This window comes from Cimex lectularius, unplaced genomic scaffold (assembly GCF_000648675.2).
Source record: "Cimex lectularius strain Harlan isolate CLEC.00 unplaced genomic scaffold, Clec_2.1 scaffold207, whole genome shotgun sequence".
Classification (NCBI taxonomy): domain Eukaryota; kingdom Metazoa; phylum Arthropoda; class Insecta; order Hemiptera; family Cimicidae; genus Cimex; species Cimex lectularius.
In genome coordinates, this window is record NW_019392835.1 from 517078 (window position 1) to 538794 (window position 21717).

Here is a 21717-nt window from a genome sequence, read left to right on the forward strand (position 1 = left end):
AAATTTATATCGTCTGCATAAATGTGGAGTTAAAGGGATGTGAAAGGAGACGAGATAATATCAATGCACATGGAAAATAACAGGGGGCTTTAAGATGGACCCCTGTGGAAACCTTTCGTTTACAAATTTTGTACAATTCTTTATACAGCTCAGCTCCATTCTTATTAAAAAATGCGTTCTCACATTTATCCGTGATATTCTAGCCACAAAAAAACTGAAAAATTTGCAGAAAATAAACCCTAGGTGGGGGCGGCAACATGTTTCCCCCGGTACACATGGGCCCTTTTTGATAGTTGATGATACACATCGAACGTCTAGCCATCAGGAGACAATTTTTCAAGTGATGATCAATGTAGCTGTTTTTGCTGATAGTTTCATGGATGCTTGCAGGAGCGAGGAAGAAGTAAAACTTATTTCTCATCGTTTTCGTTCCAAAGGCCAATCTAATTAAATCACTAGCACAAAGATTTATATCATCTGCATAATGGTGGAGTTAAAGGGAAGTAAAACAGAAGATATATTGATGTACATGGAAAAAACAGAGGGCTTAAGATGGATCCCTGTGGAAACCACCTGTTTAGACGTTTGGTATATAATACTACCTATGCATTTTTGAGCCTTTATGACTTTGCCCTAAGTAAAGCACAGGCGGAGATAAGATTAATTCAACAGTGAAGATCTTCCAGTTGCGAAAAGTCTACCTATGGCCAAACAATCTTTGTTTGTACTTAGTTTTATTGAAAAATGTATTCTCGCCTATTTCGACGATTTTCCAACTATGATGAAAGAAGGGCCAGCAACAACGTCTAGAAGAACGAGATGCGGTAAAATAAAAATACGGAGCAAATAACGGAGAGCTTAAAAAGGACCTCTGTGGAAACCCTTGTTTACAAGTTTGTTTGTTATAGCGTGCTGTACATCCGCATTTTAAGCCAAAATTTGTTTGCCCTAAGGAAATAACAGGCAGAAACGTTGATGCGGCAGAAATCAGGACATGATCTTTCAATTATAAAAATCTACATTAAATACCTGTTTATAAAGAAGAAGTTTTCCATATGATTTCATAAGATGAACTTTGCCGTTTTTGCAGAAAGATAATTATGAAGATGCTGCAGTCTTTTGCTTCATGATAACTCTATTTGAAAAGGTTTGTCGTTTTACAGATATTTTGGGTGTAAAATGGAAATTTTTGGTGGTGGTTCGTTTTTTTTGTACCTCGTACGTAGGTTACGTTGGTGAAAAATTTGAGATTTGTACAACTTTTGCCGGATGAAATGTTAAACTAGTTTGAAAGGTATGTCCAAATTTCCACAAAGAAGCATATTTTTCTAAAGTAAATTTATTTATTTACTAATAATTTTCTATGCGTTATACTCGTGCAATCATTTTCCACAAATAGATATTCAAATACGCTTGTTTCGTTTACTCGGAATTGTTTCAACCCATCGTCCTAGGCACAAATATAGAAATGCCAGGCTTGCTGTTTCCAGTACGAAGACTCCATCTTTTTCTGGCCTTCGACCTTCGATTTATCTAAGAGATTATATCCTAGAGACAAGGGCTAGGTAGTTATCGCAGAGATTTCACCGCAGTATAATGTGGTGAGCAGTGATAGTAGCTTTCAATCTTCTTTTTTTTTTTTGGTAAATTTAAAAATAATGCCATTTTTTAGCGTTCCCGGTTGGGCGGCGTGTCTTTTTATCGCTTGTCTCGTCAGTGAAATAAGCTGTGAGTGCAGGATCTTCCCGCGAGATGCGAAGGAAAGCAGAGGAAATTTAAACCTCCAAATCAAAGGGAACGCTGAATATTTTATCCCGAGAACACGGTACACAGGTTGGACTATTGCAAGGCTTATTTTATCATTAAAACGACTTTCATGATATTAAATTATTTGGCAAAAAATAAGAGTGAGAGAGAGTGAGAGAGAGAGAGAGAGAGAGAGAGAGAGAGCGAGAGAGAGAGAGAGTTAAGTGAGTGAGTGAGAGAGCTAATTAGTAAGTGAGAGTGAAAGAGATACAGTGAGTAGTGAGAGAATGAATGAGTGAATAATGAGAGAGAGAGAGAGAGAGAGAGAGAGAGAGAGAGAGAGAGAGAGTGAGATGATGATGATGAACGTTTTATTTATCAATCACACAAGATTTGGTCTCAAGGACCATTCTTACATCTAATGTGAAATACAATAGTTTCTAAGTTTAACTTTCTTCTAATCTATTAAACATTAATTACATCGAATAACTTTATTTTAGTGGTCAATATGTTCCATCTATTTGTTTGATATTGAACTTAACTTAAATTTGCTCGTTATTCAGATAACGTGAGATGCGGTCGGGTGTGATGTAGGTTTCAGAAAAACATTTTCTTTATCGTGCAAACGTTTCGATCTTTTATTGAGATCATCTTCAGGGCTCAAAGTGTTTGTCTTCTGTGTAATTGTGCCATCCTTGTGTGTCGTGTTGAGAGTGCCCCACGGCACACAAGGATGGCACAATTACACAGAAGACAAACACTTTGAGCCCTGAAGATGATCTCAATAAAAGATCGAAACGTTGGCACGATAAAGAAAATGTTTTTCTGAAACCTACATCACACCCGACCGCATCTCACGATATCTGAATAAATATCGATTAACGGTCACTAATCTCTACACGTTTCTACAAGAGAAATGTTTTTCTGAAACCTACATCACACCAGACCGCATCTCACGATATCTGAATAAATATCGATTAACGGTCACTAATCTCTACACGTTTCTACACGAGAAGAACGTTAAATTTGCTCGTTGAAATAGATATAATTGAGCAATCAAACGGCAAATTACTAATAAAATAAGTGAACAAACATAATTTTCAATACAATGCAGTACAACCAATGAATTGTAAATCACCAATATAAATCTACAAATAAAACATTACTCACTAAATAGTAATATAAACAAAAAACCAAAACAACAAAAGAAGTTAAATTTGAGATATCAATCATAACTAGATAGAGAGAGGGTGAGAGAGGGAGAGAGAGAGAGAAAGAGAAAGAAAGAGAGAGAAAGGGAGAGAGAAAGAGAGAGAGAGAGAGAGAGAGAGAGAGAGAGAGAGAGAGAAAGAGAAAGAGAAAGAGAAAGAGAGAGAGAAAGAGAAAGAGAGAGAGAGTAAGTGAAAGAATGTGAGTGAGAAAGGAAGAGAAAGAGAGAATGAGAGAGTGATTGAGAAGTTTTATTTAGTGTCGTAGAATTTGGTCAAATACAGAGGGCAGAGAACTGGAGGCAGCAGAGGGGCTGTGAAAGTGAACGAGAAATATAGAAAGGGTAAAAGATGAGGAGAGAGAGAGGATAGAGGGAATGAGGGGGAGAGAGAGTGTGTATGACCAGGTATGTGAATGAATGAGAGAGGGAGTCATACAAAAGACCCATTTAAACTATAAGTATTTTTTAGAATTTATTTTGTTCAGAATGTTTGTATGTATTCATTATTTTATTTCATTTTAGTGGAATTAAATAGTAAAGTCCCGTTCGATGATTTTATGATATTCGTGGAAACGGATCGAGATGCTGGCAATTTTCAGTTGCTCAACGATGGCTACACCAAATTCTCCGATGAGTGTCTTAACACCGTCCAAAAGAGCGATATTTTCTCGGAAGCCACCCAAGTGAAGGCTGTCTGGGTCTCGCCGATGCACGGCTGTCATAATTTAATGTGAGTCATAGTTTAAGAAATGTTTTTTATTTCCCGCTGCATACACCGACATCCAAGGGATATGCAGATCCAGATATCATGTACCAAGTTAAGAATTTTCTCGATTAACTATTTCTGGATGTTAAATAAATATGACTTATTTTAGGCTTGTTACATGCAGTAACGATAAATGCCAATTAAAACACTTGAAACTTGGTTTAAATTCAAATCTATTTCACACCTACACACACGATACGAAAGAATAGCAACACATTTTATGCCCTGAAGATGATCCCAATAAAGGTCGAAACGTCAGCAAAAAAAATAAAATTCATTTATTTGAAATACTTCATTCCTGATCGCTCCTCTCTACTTCAACAAATTATTGAACAACCAGCCTCTAAATAACACACAAATAAATAGAACAGTCAAGAAATTATTTTAAAAAAAATGGTGGAAAGTTCAAGAAATAAATTAATATTTTAATAAAATTCACTTCTTAAAAAAAAAATTCGTTTCAATAAAATAATATGCAAAAAAACTTAATATTAAAAACCGAGTTAATAATACGAAATAATAACAATAAACACCGTAATAACAATAATTACCAATGTGAAATTTGTATCCAGTCTGGGGGTTGACGAACTGTTGTCAGCAGTGTAATCAAAATTGAACATCTCGTCTATTATAGACTAACGAGAGGATAGACGAGTAAGCAATTATTCGTTGATTAGTATTAATTTTTTTGTAATATTTTTCCTATTTAATCAAGAACCGTGAATTATCTACTTTTTATTGTTAATTTTTTCCAAAAAAAAAAAAAAAAAAAAAAGAAGAGGCATCAACCGAAGTAACGCAATTTGAAAGGACTTAGTATTTTTGAAAAGTGTTTGTTTCACTAAAAACCAGTGTGTACTTAATTCTTGTCGCCGGCGTATAAGAAAATTCCAAAAATTCGTATGAAGACGAGTTTCTTGCGGGACTTTACTGGAACTTTCGTCCCATGCGATATCCCGTCTTCTATTAATGCACTGAATGATAATAAAAAAAAATGTCTAAGGAACAAATAAACGATATAGATTATTTCGTGGAATGCTGAACTCCGGAAAACGAACTTATCTAATCCCATATCTTGCAGTCAAGTAAGAAAAAAAGCACTATCTAATTTAAAAGGTCGTGTGCAGTTTTATGTAAAAGATAAAACGGATGCGGTTTTATTTTAAGCCATTTTAATCCAGAATTCAAATGACAATATAAATGGCAGATTGATTAAGGCGTGGATTTATTTATCCGATTAAAGCTGAATGTGTATGACCGAAAGAACTAGGACAAGCGGACCTTCGACAAACTTATCTATGTTTTCTTGTTTACTTTTTATATTTATTATTAGTTGTATTAATGGCTTGGCTTAAAATCTCTCAATTGTTTCTTCTTTTTCCAGCGGGGTTGTGAAAATAGGCGGCAGGTGGAAGTACACCAACACATCGATTTGCGCTAAGGTCGAGAGTCAGAATGATGAGAAAAGCTGCTGTCCGTGCGACCACGCCAAGTACCAGGTGATTTTTTTTTTTGCACCGAGTGGGCCGAATACATACGCACTACAGAGCTACACAATAATTACATAAATTATTTAGAATATTTACAGAAGTGGAAACACCCACAGATGCTGTTAGTCGCATTCGTAAAACTTTGGATCTTTATTTTGAAAGAATAAGTAAATTTTGCCGTCATAAGTTGAATTAATTTCTTGTTTTTGGACTGGAACTTCTTCCCGTTGGGGCAAATTATGTTGGCAAGTTGGGGCAGTTATCCAAACTGCAGAAATTTCTACGGAGGACCAAACTTGTGTAAGGTCTGGAATCATGCTGAAAACAACGATTTTTCGATCGATCCGTTTTGGCTGATCATCCGGTTCGTCCGATTGGCTGCGGACTTCAGTACTAAACGTAGAATTGTCTGGTAGAAGTAGAAATTGCAAAATTTCTTTGTCATGGTTCAAATATGACATGGAAAGCTCGCGCCTTAATAATCAGTTTTCCTCTTTTTCCTTCTGGCTTCTCTTTTACCATCGCCAACTCCTCCTTGGTGTAGGGTGCCTGACATCTACCATACATGGTTGTCATCTCTTAAACTCCATGACCTCTTGCATTTAACGTTGTTGTAAATAAATTTTCATCGTCAGTTATGACTTGACTTTAATGGTGCAATTCACACTGTTGATCCTGTGCCAATTTTTTAGACTCTCCCTTTGGAAACCCATTTATCCAATTTGGAAACAAGTGTTTTCAGGTGTTCTTGGACTGTTGAATTTGACAAATTTAATGCGATTTCTCATGTTGTACGCGGGCTTGCTTCAACTAGTCATGATTTGATTGTCATCGTCTTAATCGTCCATAAACAAAGTTAATTTACGAACGACCTGATAGTTTTCAATATTCTTGAAATTTTTCTAGGCGTGTCTGTCCATATTGTTACTGTCTCTTTTTTTTTTAGTTTCTATTTGAAGGGTTGTGGTCACCAGAGCGACATCCGAAAGATTTCCCCCGTGTGTTGGAATTCACCCATTTTTCCGACTTGATAGGGGCGTCCCACACCCCCAAGTTTACGATGTGGAGAGAAGGTGGATACTCGACACCCGGGATGAAACAACTGGCCGAATTCGGGGTCATTTCTGAAATGGAAGTCGAACTGAAAAGATCTGTCAGTATAAGCGCTGTTTCTCCGATTGATTACGACTAAATCAATATTTACCCTTTCAGGGGAAACACTTGAAAAGTTTAATTAAATCCGCAGGGCTTTGGTATCCAAATTTAAACGGAAACATGACTGGAACGTTCAGAGTCGACGCCAAGCACCATTTGGTTTCTCTGGCCTCCATGTTCGGTAAGTTATGTCGATGGAGTAAAACAAATAATTTATAATGCTCTTATTTTTTAAATAATAAAAGGCCCTTCACCGGACTGGATCGTCGGAGTATCTTCGCTCGATCTTTGCTCTAAACAGTGCACATGGAAGGAAAAAATAGAATTGGACCTTTATCCTTACGATGCTGGAACGGACAATGGTATTTCTTATATGGTTAGTGCTTAATTTAATTTTTAAAAAAGTAAATAAAAAATATAGCAGTTCAGGGTGTTACTGGTTTTCTGAAAATACTACACAGCTTAGACATTCAGTTTTACGAAAAATGGCGAAAAACTCTTCAAAATCGGTTGAGAAAAATATGTTAAATATTTTCAAAATAATAAGTTAAATCAAAAATGAACGTGTTCAGCTTTTAGTATTTGACTTAAATTTTTTAAAATTTCAAACAACCTCTTTTTAACTTCAAATTATTCTTTTTTAAATTCCAAAGTAACCCTTTCTTTCAAGTATTTTAAAATTTAAGAGATGATATCAAATTGTGACAATATGGCGTTTGAATTTTTTTAAATATATGTAATACTTTAACTAGATAGTTAATTTGAAGTTAAAAAGGGATTGTTTGAAATTTAAAAAAAATGTTATTTTGGAGTTAAAAATCTTGAAATTAAAAAATGCTAATTTGATGTTAAAAAGGGTTATCTTACAATCAAAGAAAGGTAATTTAAAGTTAAAAAGGGTTATTTTGAAATTTAAGAAAATGAATTGAATCAAAAAGGGTTATTTTGAAATTAAAAAAGCGTAATTGAAAATTAAAAAAAACATTCGAAATTTAAAAAAGCTTAATTTGAAGTTTAAAATGGCTAATTAAAATTAAAAAATGTAATTTGAAGTTAAAAAGGGTTAATTTGAATTTTTAAAGCAGGTAATTTGAATTTAAAAAGGTCAAACTAAAATAAAAAGAGCTAATTTGAAGTTAAAAAGGGTTATTTTGAAATTAAAAATAAGCAATATGAAGTTAAAAGGGCTATTTTGAAATAAAAAGCTAATTTTCAGTGAGAAAGGGTTAATTAAAAATTAAAAATGGATACATTTGAAATCAAAAAGCGTTAATTTGAAATTAAAAAGGTTAATACGAAGAAGGAAAAATAATTTGAAATTAAAAAAGTTAACGTCAAGTTAAAAAGGATAATTTGGAATACAAAAGGTTAATTTCAAAAATAAAAGCGTTATTTGAAATTAAAAAGATTAGTTTGAAGTTGAAAGGGATTAATTTGAAATTAAAAAGTTACTTTAAAGTTAAAGGGGGTTAATTTGAAATTTAAAAAACGGTTAATTCTATATTAAAAATCGTTAATTTAAAGCTTCGTATGGCTAATTTGACTGAACGGCTGTACTATTTAAGCCCACTAGAATATTAAACATTGAATAATGAAACTTTTAAGCCTATTTCATACTCGTGGTTGAATAGTTTCTAACACATTTTGCCATGTTGTTTTTCAGAGCATAAAGTCGGCTTCGGAACCACAGGAGCGAATAAGCAAAATAACGAGCTCCTACCCCGACGACCAACGATCTCCGTTTTACGACCCCGAAGGGAAGGAGATGCCCTCGTTGGCGAAGTTGGTTATCACCCAAGAAAAGATCATACCAAAATTGTGCTCGGACCTATCGGAAAATGAACTGCTCGAAGAGATTTCAATCACTGACAACAGCGAGGATGGAAATAGAGGTGAAAATGTATTTAAGCCCATAGGTTCTTGCAAAAATACATAAGGACTTAAACATTATTTTCACCACGTGGAAAAATCGTAGTGCACTTTTCACGATGCTTTGCGAGGCGTCATCATGGAGGAACTACTGACATCTATGCAAGTTATATAATTTAGGACTGTACAGCTGACTAAATTAAATTAAATTAGATCACTACTTAGGATTGAAATTTATTTTGACCGTCCAAACTCATCTAACTTAGATGGAGCTGTGATGTACCACCAAACTGTCCACTTAACTAAACCAAGGATTCCAGTCCAAAGTCAATAGAAGTGGTCTCCAAGGTTCTAACAACGTCACTAATTTAAATATCCTAAATGGTCCTAATATTATCTTCTTTAAATTTCACCACCTTCTATTGCTACTTCCTCCCATCCTATGAACTCTCTACTATATCCCGAGAACTCCTCTCCCCTTAGACCGACAACAGGTCGAGCAAAGTGGGTGTATAAGCCGTTGCCACTGTTAAGAAGTTTAGGACTTCGGGCAGCTGGTAGCTAAGACGGTTTTCAAGTGAGCGATGAGTTTGAGCTTTTGGTTACCGCTTTCCCAATTAGTGATGCTCTACGTTCATAGCCAAACTCTAATCGTAACCTAACCTCATCTATCCCTAATCTTAACCATTCCCCCCAACCCAACCTAACCTTTCCTCTAATCTCACTCACCCCAAATCTTAACCATTCCTAAACTAACCTAACCTAACCCAACCTAACCTTTACCCTAAGCCCACTCACCCATTATATTAACCATTCCTAAACTAACCCAACCTAAACTAGCAAAACCATATGCATTCTCCGGTAACGATGGCCCCGAGAACTTATCGCCGTTAGTCCGACATTAGATTGAGTCATAGTTCTGGTGTACGCTGATTTCTTATAATACGTGTCCTTCGAGAGCAGTGTAGGCCGTAGTTTTAGAGTTCTGCTGGGTTGTATATCACAGAGAACAATTTGTAAGCGTATAACTCATGTAAAGGTATAAATGAAACTTAAACAAATTAATAAAATCGACTTATCTCTTTGAAAGATTTGACATACTTTTTTTTTATTTTAGCGGAATGCCAGGTGACTGAATACTCATCGTGGAGTTCCTGTTCTGTAACATGTGGAAAAGGTCTTCGGATGAGATCCAGACAATACCAAAATCCCGATGCCGCTCTTGCGGCCGACTGCAAACGTCAGCTCATATCAAAAGAAATGTGCGTCGGCGAACCCGAGTTATGCCCGTACGTATGCCAAATTGTCGCTCGCCTGGAAAATGCACTAGTTTGTCGTTTTGCTAACACTTTTATCTTTCGATTAACACTGCGTCTCTTCGTACGGAATAAATAAAATGCTATCGATTGCTTTAGGGGAGACGAGGAAGACAAGCTGGTGTTCGTGCCTGGAGAATGCGACGTGACGACCTGGTCGAACTGGACCGAGTGCAGCGTCACCTGCGGCATAGGGAGCAAATTGAGAAAACGACAATTCAAAAAGGCCGACGACAGCAACTTTAAAAAATGTTCGGACATCGCGTTGATGGAAGTCACGAAATGTATGCTTCCGCCTTGCTTCGCCAACGAAAAGAAGGTGCTTCTCGTTCAATTACGACGCTCGTTTCCTTGATTATAACCCCGTTCGTCTTGCAGAATCGAAGAGAGTGCAGTGTCAACGAATGGAGCCTTTGGAGCACCTGCACCAAGACCTGTGGAAAAGGCGAAATGATCCGCGTAAGGTCTTTTGTCAACAGCCCTGCCCCGAGCTTCTGCTCTTCCGTCACCCTCAAAGAGGTTCTCCCTTGCATCGACAACCCAGAATGCACAATAGAGAAAAAAGACATCCAAGGTATTTCTAATATTTTACTAACAATTTTGATATGGCAGAAATAAATGTATTTATGTAAAAGCATGTTGAATTAATTAGTTGATTAGTGAGATATATATATATATATATGAGTAGAGGAACTACTTTGGTGGACACCAGCCACCAGCGTTAACCGGGAGGATGGGAGTGAGAGCATGACCCTATTGGTAATGGGTGGCACTTGGGTCATACACCCCCACCACTAGTCGTCGGGTTGGATGGGCCATATGACGTCACGGTTGTTTTACCAGTACCATGGGGTAAGATGAGGGTACTGATCGCCCCTTTTTGCCGTGTGACATAGCTGGTTTTTTTCTAGCATCACGATAATTGACGAGGGTTGTGACCACCATTTTCTGATGTGACGTCACTGTTTTTTCCGTCTAGCACCTTGGGGTTTGAAGAGGGTTATACGTAGACAAACATGCACGTCTCCTGGTCAAATTTACAACGTCTCGACGTTGACTAACATGCCCGTGCAAGTCTCCTTTTCTGAGATCATGATATTCTACATACAATAACCATCGTAAAACCTGATGGTGGAAGAAAGAGAACAGTGACGTCAAATGGTAAAAAATAGGTGGTCACAACCATCTTCAAACCCCATAATGTTAGATGAAAACAATGACGTTACACGGTAAAAAATGGGTGGTCTCAACCCTGTTCTAACCCCATGGAGCTAGAAAAACCAATGACGTCATATGGCTAATCAGACCCGACAGCCTAGATGAAGAATCGGGGGAGTCGTCTCATTGTCAGACGTCAGAACGACGACCAGTGGTGGGGGTGTCTAGGAGGAGGAGTGGGGATAAAAACTGTCCGCCCATGTGCCATTAATATTAATCCTACAGTTTATTAAAAATTTAAAAAATAAAAAAAGTTCTCTTAATTGCCAAGAAAATGCCCTGGAACGCCTTTCAGTGTATATTTGTAATTAACGATAAAAATACTTAATCAATAATGTTTAATTTTTGATCTATTTTTTCCCAGAAATTTGTTCTTCGCCAGCTGAAAATGGGCCTTGTCGTGCGACTCTCATGAGATGGGCTTACAACAAGAATAAAGAAACGTGCGAGAAATTCATTTACGGAGGTTGCAGGGGAAACCGAAACAATTTCCTGACCCTGGACGAGTGCCAGAACACATGCTCTGAAGGTAAGTTTTATGCTTTTACATATGCTTCTTCGAGAAATTTCAAAAACATAAATGCACATCAGCAATTCGTTGATAATATTTCCACTTGTTCTCAACATTCTGGCTTTAAAAGCGATGGGATTTCAACTGTTAATCTGATCCTCGAACGTAACCCATTACTGACAATCGGTTCTGATCGCTTAAGCACTTGGGAGAAATTAATGAGATGTTCGAAATCCCCGGTCCAGAAAAGGATCACCTCTTTCCAGCCGATCCGATTTATATCATCATAAAGCTTAATAGCCACTTTTGACAGTTGGTTGACTGTTCCTATCATCAGAAATCCGACGGAATCGTTATGATCAATCTAAGCCATCTAATATCCAAATAATCCAAGCATCGCAACCTCATGACCCAAATTTTGACAAAGTATTTCTCTTCAAATTAATGTTCCTATCCTAATACTAAAACCATACCTGACAAATTGTAGCTTCAAAGTAAAGTGCGGGAATGAGTTCTCAGAGAAAATCAATCCGACGTCTGTGAAAAACACTGAATCTTGTAAGCCAACATGTCTCTATCTATAATCCCACGAATCTTCCTCCTAATCTTTCCAATTCCACGAGGATAAATTTTTTCATCCTTTCATACCAGTGCTTCGTACATACACTGACGGACTGGAGGTTTTATGAAAGAGAAGGGCTTCTGTTTCGGCACGTGACCTGTAGCCGAGTTACATGCTTTATTGTAGCATAAATCTAAAACTATTTGCTACTAAAAATCTTATGAACATAATTTTAATTTTAATAATAATAGCTGTATAAACTTCGCAAAAATGAATAGGGATATCTGTAATTTATTCTTATTCTATAAATTTAAATTAAATTAACCGATATATTGTTTTTAGTTGGATAAAGCACAATAGAAAATACAAACCAAAAACAATAAATTTGTTAATTCTCTTTTTTAATAACGGACTTTCTTAAGAATAGTGAACATGAAGATTACTCATTAGGTAAAAAAACACCTTTTCACGTCTTTTCTCAATTTTAATCCTGTTGTATTTTCTTTAATCATGGAAAGGCATCAAATTGAACTAGAAGTTCAAACCCCAAAAGAATAGAAATTTTTTTTATTGTCTTGTTCGATGTAAAAGGCTCGTTGGCAAGTTTTTCTTTAAAAATACGCAGTATTAATGTGGTCATGAAGGTCACCGGAAAGTGGATATCGCAGAGGCAGTTGGCGTTTCTAAGAGGGTGGTCTCCCGGGCTTTAGCCCTATTCCGAGAGATTGGATGTGCCAGATAGAGGATCTGGATGTGCCAGGTAGAGGATCTGTCTGTGAGTTCCAGGAATATCTGCTATGACTGTACAGACAGAAACACGACTCATCAGTAAACATAACAGCATTCCAATTATTGTTCTCTTTTAAGCCGGGAACACACTTACATATGTTCGTTTTGCCTAATGTACCGGATTTAGAAAACAACTGAAATGTATACCAATAGATGCGATACACGAATACTTCGGACATTTTCTAAGCCTAAAATTAAAATTAGACCAATACATCGAAAAACCATCTGTTAAGCCGGAACACACTTACCCGATGCAACATGCGACGCAAATTCAAAGTCCAATTTTCCATAAGGTTGAACTACCCCCGTGCACATCTGCCCGATGCCATGCAACGCTACCCTACTCTACGCTCTGCGATCCCCACTGTCCAGATTTTCGTTGGGTAGCAACCAGTACAGTCGAAGACAAAAGAACCGGACACTCATATTTTTATTCAAACTACATGTATTATTGTCGTTATATTAATTACAACATACTTATTTTAATATAAACCAAATTAACCGATATCAAAAATTCGTTAGTTTTTATTAAAATGTTTTAATGGTTTGGTAGAAAATTGATCAAAACACTGGAATATCAATTTTGATATAATGAATTTCTAACAATTCATTATACGGTTTTGCTCGTAAAATTTAACTAACAATTTATTTCATGGTTTTGCTCATACAATTACACCATTTTCGTCGAGCAGCGTCAGAACAGGACACTCATATTTTTTGTACTTTATTTCAAACTATGTAATTTTGTCGTTATATTAATTACAACATTCTTATTTTAATATAAACCAAATTCATGAGTTTTTATAAAAATTATTTAATTATGATGGTTAGGCAGAAAATTGATCAAACACCGGAATAACTTTATTTAAAACAATTAAATTTAACTAACAATTTATTACATGGCTGTGCTCATAAAATTTAACTAATCATTTATTGCATGGTTTTACTCAAAATAACGCATTGCGGTACTGATTTGTGATACACGCTGTGAGACTGTACGTGGCGTGCGCTTGACGTCGCATAGATGTGCACACCCTACCAAAACGTGGCAAGGCGTCGGGTAGCATCGGGTAGCGTCGCATGGCGTAGTATCGGGTATGTGTGTTCCAGTCTTTAGGCATCCCTCTACCATTCTCTCATGCGTTGCTGGTGGCAGGCTATTGTTGTAGGTCATCTCAAAGGAACATACGATGTGAGCCAACTTCCCCAATGATTACGAATCGTTTGTGTGGATAAAGGCCTTGCCAAAACATCTTGTACTTCATTTAGGATCTGGCGAGCACTATGGAAACGACAGCAATGACAATTTTTCTGTCCTGAGATCCATTACCCTCTGCGATGTCCACCATGGAAAAGGTCTCGTCTTGCAGCAATGACAGTATTTCTGTCCTCCCTTAATAATATTGTGAACTTCTAGTTCAATTTGATGCCTTTCCATGGTTAAAGAAAATACAACAGGATTAAAATGGAGAAAAGACGTGAAAAGGTGTTTGTTTACCAAATGAGCAATTTTCATGTTCTCTATTCTTAAGTTATTATTATATTATTATTAATTATTAAAAATAAAGATTAACATTTGTTTGTTTTTGGTTTGTATTTTCTATTTTGTTTTATCCAACTAACAAGAATGTATGGGTTAATTTAATTAAATTTAATACCATAAGAATAAATTACAACTATCCCTATTCATTTTTGCGCAGTTGAATAAGATTTAATATGTATATGGAACATGTTAGAAAATAAACGAATTATAAAAAAGAAAACTATAATCCTAATCCAACATAACCAGTTACATTCTTAACCCTAACCCTGACCTAACCTAAACTAACATATTCCTTACTATGAACTAACCACTTTCCTAATCCTAATCCTAACCCTATCCCAAACTACCCTAACACATTTTTAACTCTAACCGAACCTAACCTAACACGTTCCTCACCCTAACGTAACACATTCCTAACTCTCACCCTAACCTAACACATTCCTAACTCAAACCTTAACTCTAACCTAATCTATTGCATTCCTTACCCTACCCTAACCTTAATCTAATTCCTAACTCAACTTGTACTGAACCGGCCCTGGGTTACTTATTAGGGGGTCTCTCTAGGCATGCTGCTTTACATTTCACTGATATCATTACTGAAATTAAAATTATGTTCATAATATTGTACTAACAAATAATTTTAGGTTTAGGTTACAATTTCCCAAATCATTAAACTTGGAGATTGTATTACAGATCATTAAAGGTAAATCCTTAAAGTTAAAATTCGTCAATTTTTTATGTGCAGGTACTGATAACAAACTTACGTAAATAAATGAAAACAACATACATTAGGAAATATGTTATAATGATAATGATAATATCAGGCGGTAACTTGCTCTTTTTTCTGATTTGTGATTCCGATGCAAAGACCAGATATTTACTGGTATCTAGCAATGACCCAGATGGGCCATAAAGAATGCAGTTATTTCCACATGTTAATATTGCAAGAGTTTTGAAGGCCGTTCAATTTAGGTATCACGAATAAAAAAAAAATAAATAAATGAAATAAAATAAATGAATAAAAAAAAAGATCATTGATAAAATGACCGTCAATTTCAAAATTTTCTTTCTTGTCTTTATTATATTTCCAGTATAGGACGCCAGTAGGTAGGACATTTTCGAAGCCGACCTACAGTAAAACTAAATTATAAAACCGTTTTCAACTCTTTTCAACAAACATTCAACGCTAACCTTAACATAACCTAAGACATTCCTAACACCAATTCTAACCCTAACCTAATCTATTACATTCCTAACCCTAACCTAACATCATGTATATGTTATTGCACAAAAAAAGCAATGGGTTTTCTTAGATCAAACATAAATTATTTAAATGAAAACGTATTTTAGTGAGACAGCCGGACAGTCAACCGAGTGGACCAAAGAGGAATTGCGTCGTCAGCAACTGGACATCCTGGAGCCCTTGCCGCCCTTGCGTCAATGGGACGAAAACCAAAGTCAGGAAAATAGTCGTAAGTGCATTTATACATTATCTCCATTCTAAGTAAATATTACATTAAAAAATCAAGGAAAAGGCCAAGTTGAAAGAAAACACAAAGGGAGGGACGTGGGATTACCGATTTAATTAAACTTTTTTTTGGGTGATAATGGGTCGAAAGATAGTGTATATACATGTCAGAGTGTTTTTGTCAATGGGCCATAGGAGCCGAGACAAAATTCCGCCTCCAAAATAGGATTACCTTACTGCACTGAAGATATACTGGCTGTGCTCAGATCCAAAATGGTTATTTTGGGTGATTTGTATTTAAAGGGTATTTGTAAATTTTAAACATGGGTTCAATTTTTTTTTTTACATTTTGTTATATTTCGTTAAACATACTAGTATGTTATTATTATTATTATTTTTTTTAGAAGCGACCGCTCAACGGTGGTAGGAAATGTCCACCCCTGACAAAGACCATATCGTGCAACGTGCCTCCAGAATTCTGTGAATGACGTTCTTTTATTCATTAATAATTCTTTATTATGCATAATATTAGTATGTTGTCTTTAAACATTAATAATTCTAGTAGGATGTTAGTTATTAGTGGACAACTTTATTGTCATATTGAACTATTTAAATAGTTTGTAATAATTTACTATTTGTAAAGACAAAATGGTGTGTTATGAAAATGCCATTCGATAGCTTTAAGAGGTGGTGAAAAGCTTGAATTGTCTCACCTCTAATTTCATTATTATTAATTTTAATCATTGTATTAACGTTTCATTTTATCGTTCAATAAAATGTACTGAAAACAATTAAATCAAAGAAAATTACCTTTTGTGTCTGTCGTTTTTCACCAGTTGTAGTAAAGCCAAAAGTGGCATATTTCAACAAAGCATATCCACAAAACCAATCTACTTAAAATTTAAACTGAGATTTGTAAATGTATGCACCACAGGGACAATGAGAACAAACCACCTGCCTTGTAAATACTATCAACCATACCTACATTGGAACGATATATCCAGGAAGACGCTAAGAAGAGCGGATGATTAAGACTCCAAAAACAAATAAGTTGGATAAGGTCGGAAAAGGCTGTGCATTTTATGCAACTCATGCATACCTGACAGTCTATTCCATTCTATGGTGGAATTATTTATGGGGAACTGTAGCTTTTGTATTTAGGGCCTTTCAGATTAATAAAAGATGATGATGAAAAGTATACTAGAAAGAGTGGGGTTTGGTATTCCCCACGAACTTACACCTTATGTCTTACTGTGCTTTCCTAGTTCCTCAGTTCAGTTCAGTCGACTCGATCGTTCTTTTAAGAAGTAGCAGATTAAGCCAGGAACACACTTACCCGATGCTACGCCATGCGACGCTACCCGACGCCTTGCCACGTTTTGGAGGGGTGTGCACATCTATCCGACGCAAGCACACGTCGCGTACAGTCCACAGCGTTTATCACAATAATCACTATCACAATCGCAACGCATCTTTTGTTCTTAATGCACTATTTTGAGCAAAACCTTGTAATAAATTGTTAGTTAAATTTTATGAGCACAATCATCTTTGTTAAACTTAATTGTTTTAAATAAAGTTACTCCTAACCATCATAATTAAACAATGTTTATAAAAACCTTTGCATTTTTTATCTCGTTTAATTTGGTTTACATTAAAATAACATGTTGTAATTAATATAACGACAAAATTACATATACTTAGTTTGAAATAAACTACAAACAATATGAGTGTCCTGTTCTGATGCTACCCGACATTACAAAATGGTGTAATTTTACGAGCAAAACTATGAAATAAATTGTTAATTAAATTTTATGAGCAAAACCGTGTAATAAATTGTTCCAATTTTAGTATACGTACCGCCGAAGCGAGTACAATAAATTGTTAGTTAAATCCATTGTATCAAAAAATCGTATTCCGTGTTATGATTAATTTTCTACCAAACCATTAAAATTAATTTTTAATCACAGTTAATTTGGTTTATATTGAAATAAGTATGTTGTAATTAATATAACGACAATATACATGTAGTTTGAATAAAAATATGAGTGTCCGGTTCTTTTGTCTTCGACTGTACTCGATGCGTCCCGACGAAAATCTGGACAGTGGGGATCGCAGAGCGTCGGGTAGGTTAGCGTGGCATAGCATCGGGTAGATGTGCACGGGGGTAATGCAACCTTATGGAAAATCGGAGTTTTGATTTGTGTCGGGTAGCATCGGTTAGCGTCGCATGGCGTAGCATCGGATAAGTGTGTTTCTGGCTTTATTGTTTCCTTGCTGCAATTCCTTTTCCTCGGAAGTCTTGATATTCCACACTTTGTGAAGGATTAAAGTTGATGATGAGAAGTGTATTAGGAAGCTGGGAGTTTGTATTCTCCAAGCACATACACGTTATGGCTTATTGTGCCCCTTAGTTCAGTTCAATTGACTCGATCGTTGTTTTAAGAAGTGGTAGGTTTCTTTGCTGCAATTCCTTTTCCTCTGAAATCTGGGTTTTTCTACACCATGAGAAGTATTAATGTTGATAATGAGAAGTATACTAGGAAGCGAGGGGTTTGTATTCTCCAAGCACTTACACCTTATGGCTTATTGTTCTTTCTTAGTTGTATAGTTCAGTTAGTTCAGGCCAACTGAGTTGATTCTCATTTCATTGAGGATTGAAGGACTTGCTTCATTTCACTGAACGAGTTTGATCCTATCAAGAAGAGATCAAGAAAGAGCGGTTTTCTCAAGAGTTCATAGAGCCATCAAGTCATTTAAAGTACTATGTGAAATTTAATTACGATACAAAGTTCAATAACACATGAATGAACCACACGTGCAAGGTTTTGGCTGCTGTTTTGCTTCATTTAAAACCACAATTCTTTTTTAAATAGGGAGGCATAGAAGAACAAAGAACTCTTTTGGAGTGTTTTTATTTCACATTGCAAAAGTAAATTTCAGTAATGAAAACAAAACAAAACAAATTTATAATAATTCTTGTGTGTACATTTATTCTTATATGTATATAACTTAAACTTGTAGCCGTTTATTCATCTTTCTTAAACATATATCACATGTTTAGTTCCCACAGTTTCAGGTGATTATCAACGACTTCGACAAACCAATCGCTTTTGTACTTATCTTTAAAGACGGGAGCGAGTGTACGTAGACTAAGTTGTAGTAAAGCTTCGTTTCCTAGAAGTGAATCTAATTCTTTAAGTAGTTTGATGTTTCCTCTCAGTTTTAAAAGGCTGGAGTACTTGATGAAGTAGGAGGTGCCGCTGAGGGATGACTGGGCCCATTGGGCGAGGGTTGAATTTCCACTGGCGGCCAGGACCAGGCCGAAATGCTCTGCGTTCTGCGGCGAGAAAAAGTCTATTATCTCCTTCGACTCCAGAGCCGACAGGCCTGCGTTCTGCAGCTTTTCTTTAAGTTCGCTGTAGACGGCCGGGGTGTACACCAGCACCTGCAGAACAACAGAAGGATATTATTAAAAATGGTAATTGCCGGGAAAAAAAAACGTTTTAAAGCTTCGTGTACATAATTGACAATAAATTAAGCATAGAATATTATGTAAATAATTAACATTCTGAATTCACTGCATGCCAAAATCCGAATGTTCGAAACTTTCTATTTCAAACTACAACAACTTTCATCGACTATGTTGAAGTGGTTGTTCCTTAACGCAAAATGTTAATTATTTGTTTCCTCTCCCTCTTTTTTTCTCTCTCTGGCTTTAATTTGTGCTTTTTTTAAAAGTCTTTTTTCTATCTCACATTCACTCCTTCTTCTCGCTCTTTCGTGGGATGTAAGAATCACATCAAAAAGAAGAAAATGTAAGACCAAACCATTGCGACTAATAACGCATAAATAACGCATTAATCAATCAATCAATCTCTGCCTCTCGTATTCTATCTCTTCCACTCACTCTCTTTCTCTCTCATTCCCTCTCTCTCTCGCTTAGAGTCGTAGGTAAAGAAACTCAAAAACGAATCAATGAAAGCGAGTGAGTGAGTTAAAGTTTTGTGATGCGCATGTTTGTATGTAGTGTTCGGATCAAGTAAGGTTCATGTAATGTGCAAATAAGCACGAGAAAAAAAATGAATGGAAACACTTACAAAGGAGCGAGGAGTTCGGACTATTTCTGACATAATTGTATTGTAGTTGTAATTTCATGTATGCACCAGTCTTTTGCCGAGGTGTTCATGATATGTTGCTTGGATGAGATTGATTTTAAAAGACAGAATCGCATTGTAATAATGGTTGTAGGATAGGAAAGTACATCAAATGGTATATAACATGGGACCAAAAATACTCCCTTGTCGGAGGCCGGCTTGTATCGGTCTGATACTGAGTATCTGAGAGAATATCTGAGTGTAGTATATAATAATTCAATAATTATAATATTTTTAATCATTTAACCTACCCCAAGGAAATTAAAGAACTAATAAATCAGAAAAGAAAGGCTAGAAGAAGATGGCAACAATCAAGAGACCCTGTAGACAAAAACATTCTTAACAATATGGCTCAAAAACTTAAACGAAAGCTAAAAAACTACAAGACGACTCAATCACAAATTATCTAGAAGATCTAACTCCAGGCGAAGTCACTGAATACTCGCTGTGGAAGGCCATAGAAAAATTAAAAGACCAATCGCCCAAATTCCTCCATTAAAAAAAGAGGATGGTACTTGGGCGAGAGATAGCAGAGAAAAAGCCGAATTGTTTGCTAGTTACCTTGCTGAAATCTTCAAACCAAATGAAATCATCAATAGCAGCTTACTTGAAGTAACGCGCCACAAGAAGAAAATATAAAGCTAGTTTCACCTACAGAAGTAGCACGAGAAATTAAAAATTTACCTGCTAAAAAGACTCCAGGATATGACCTTATCACTGGAGAAATACTAAANACCTTGGTACATAAGGAATAAGGACTTACATAGGTATCTTAAGATCCCTGAAGTCACGGCGGAAATACAAAGATTTGCCGCCAAACACCAGGCTCGCCTCAGCCAGCACGAGAATAACCGAAACACGGTCAGAAGATTAAAAAGAACAAAGCCATATGAACTTGTGTAGTTAAAAGTGAATAGTGAAATGTAAATCTGATTGTACCAATGGGTTTATAAGAATGTAAACATTTATTTATTCTATAATATTATTGTAAAATTAATGGTTGGTCTAATAAGACCAGTTTTAATAAATAAATTTAATTTAAAAAAATTTAATGACATTCACGTATTAAGCATGTTTTATCATGTATTAATTATTGTGTTTTATGCGCATCACTTTGCATTTTTTAAATACTGTCTTTTACTAAAATAAAATTTTTTGTAAATAAATAAAATAATACCACGGATGGATATATTCTGAGCCATTATTTATTCTGATACAGAGAGAAAAACTAAAACATTTCTGAATAATAAATAAATGATGTGCATCGTTCACATGACAGCCTAATTATATATTAATAACGATGTCTTCCCTTGACAGGGTGGTCCCTTTGTCAAATCCACCAACCCCCGTCGGCAATATTGTTCTCTTTGTCGTGGTTTTTATAAACAAATTTCCCGGCGGACAGGGCGCTCTTTCCTGGCCGGATATCGAAAAAAAGGCGACAGGGTAAAATGCCTTGTATTTATTCCATTTCAAAGGACTTGTAGTAGGGCGATCGATTTCCACCCACGTTCTTCCTGTTCGGTTCGGAACGATTCACGATTTATGGCATACATGAAAGAATTTTGATTTCCTCAGATATTAAAATCCAGAAAAAATCTGTCAAGATTTGCACAACAAAATTAAAAATTATACATCTTATAGAGGTTAACGATAAGAATGTATATGATGTAGCCTAGGTATACGCCTCTTTTTCAGCCAAGTTACTTGAAAAGGTGAGCGATGTGAAAGGGGGAGGATATGATCATGCAAAATGCGTGAATGGGTGTTTCGAGATGTGTAGAGACCTCTGCTGTATATGTTGGATACTGAGAGCAAGGGTTACTCTGTGAGATCCAGCCTCAGCAAGGCCAGAGAAGGATGTTCCTTGGCTGACCTGAACAATCAGCCGGATACGATATGGCTATGCACTCTCTCTCA

At 36.0% G+C, this 21717-nt stretch overlaps 2 protein-coding genes across 8 annotated transcripts in view; one reads left to right on the plus strand and one right to left on the minus strand.

Annotated features, from left to right (window-relative positions):
- The first annotated feature begins 1497 nt into the window (after positions 1-1497).
- On the plus strand, positions 1498-16434 carry LOC106667208 (spondin-1-like). Of its 2 annotated transcripts, XM_014395021.2 has the most exons (14): positions 1498-1601; positions 1673-1833; positions 3479-3686; positions 5107-5221; positions 6159-6365; positions 6425-6548; positions 6613-6743; positions 8031-8259; positions 9354-9525; positions 9652-9871; positions 9931-10126; positions 11135-11299; positions 15526-15647; positions 16048-16434. In XM_014395021.2, the coding sequence occupies exons 1-14, from the start codon at positions 1597-1599 to the stop codon at positions 16129-16131; spliced, it is 2139 nt and encodes a 712-aa protein (XP_014250507.1). In that variant the 5' UTR covers positions 1498-1596; the 3' UTR covers positions 16132-16434. The 2 variants fall into 2 exon arrangements, with proteins under 2 accessions (XP_014250507.1, XP_014250506.1); XM_014395020.2 differs by lacking the exon at positions 1498-1601 and having other exon boundaries at positions 1614-1833.
- A 2152-nt stretch (positions 16435-18586) lies between these two features.
- Positions 18587-21717, minus strand: part of LOC106667157 (torso-like protein) — a 112740-nt gene continuing 109609 nt past the window's right edge. For all 6 annotated transcript variants that reach the window (XM_014394889.2, XM_014394888.2, XM_014394887.2 and 3 more), the window contains one exon: positions 18587-19088. In XM_014394889.2, the coding sequence (XP_014250375.1) occupies positions 18693-19088 (396 nt within the window). In that variant the 3' untranslated portion in view covers positions 18587-18692. The remainder of the gene's footprint in view (positions 19089-21717) is intronic.

What these genes read in the sequence shown, in the direction of transcription:
- LOC106667208 (XM_014395020.2), top strand. Translation starts at nt 1,659, where the DNA reads ATGCCATTTTTTAGCGTTCCCGGTTGGGCGGCGTGTCTTTTTATCGCT. An exon ending in GCGACCACGCCAAGTACCAG is followed by an intron (nt 5,222 to 6,158) that starts GTGATTTTTTTT and finishes TTTTTTTTTTAG; the next exon opens with TTTCTATTTGAAGGGTTGTG. An exon ending in AGAGAAAAAAGACATCCAAG is followed by an intron (nt 10,127 to 11,134) that starts GTATTTCTAATA and finishes ATTTTTTCCCAG; the next exon opens with AAATTTGTTCTTCGCCAGCT.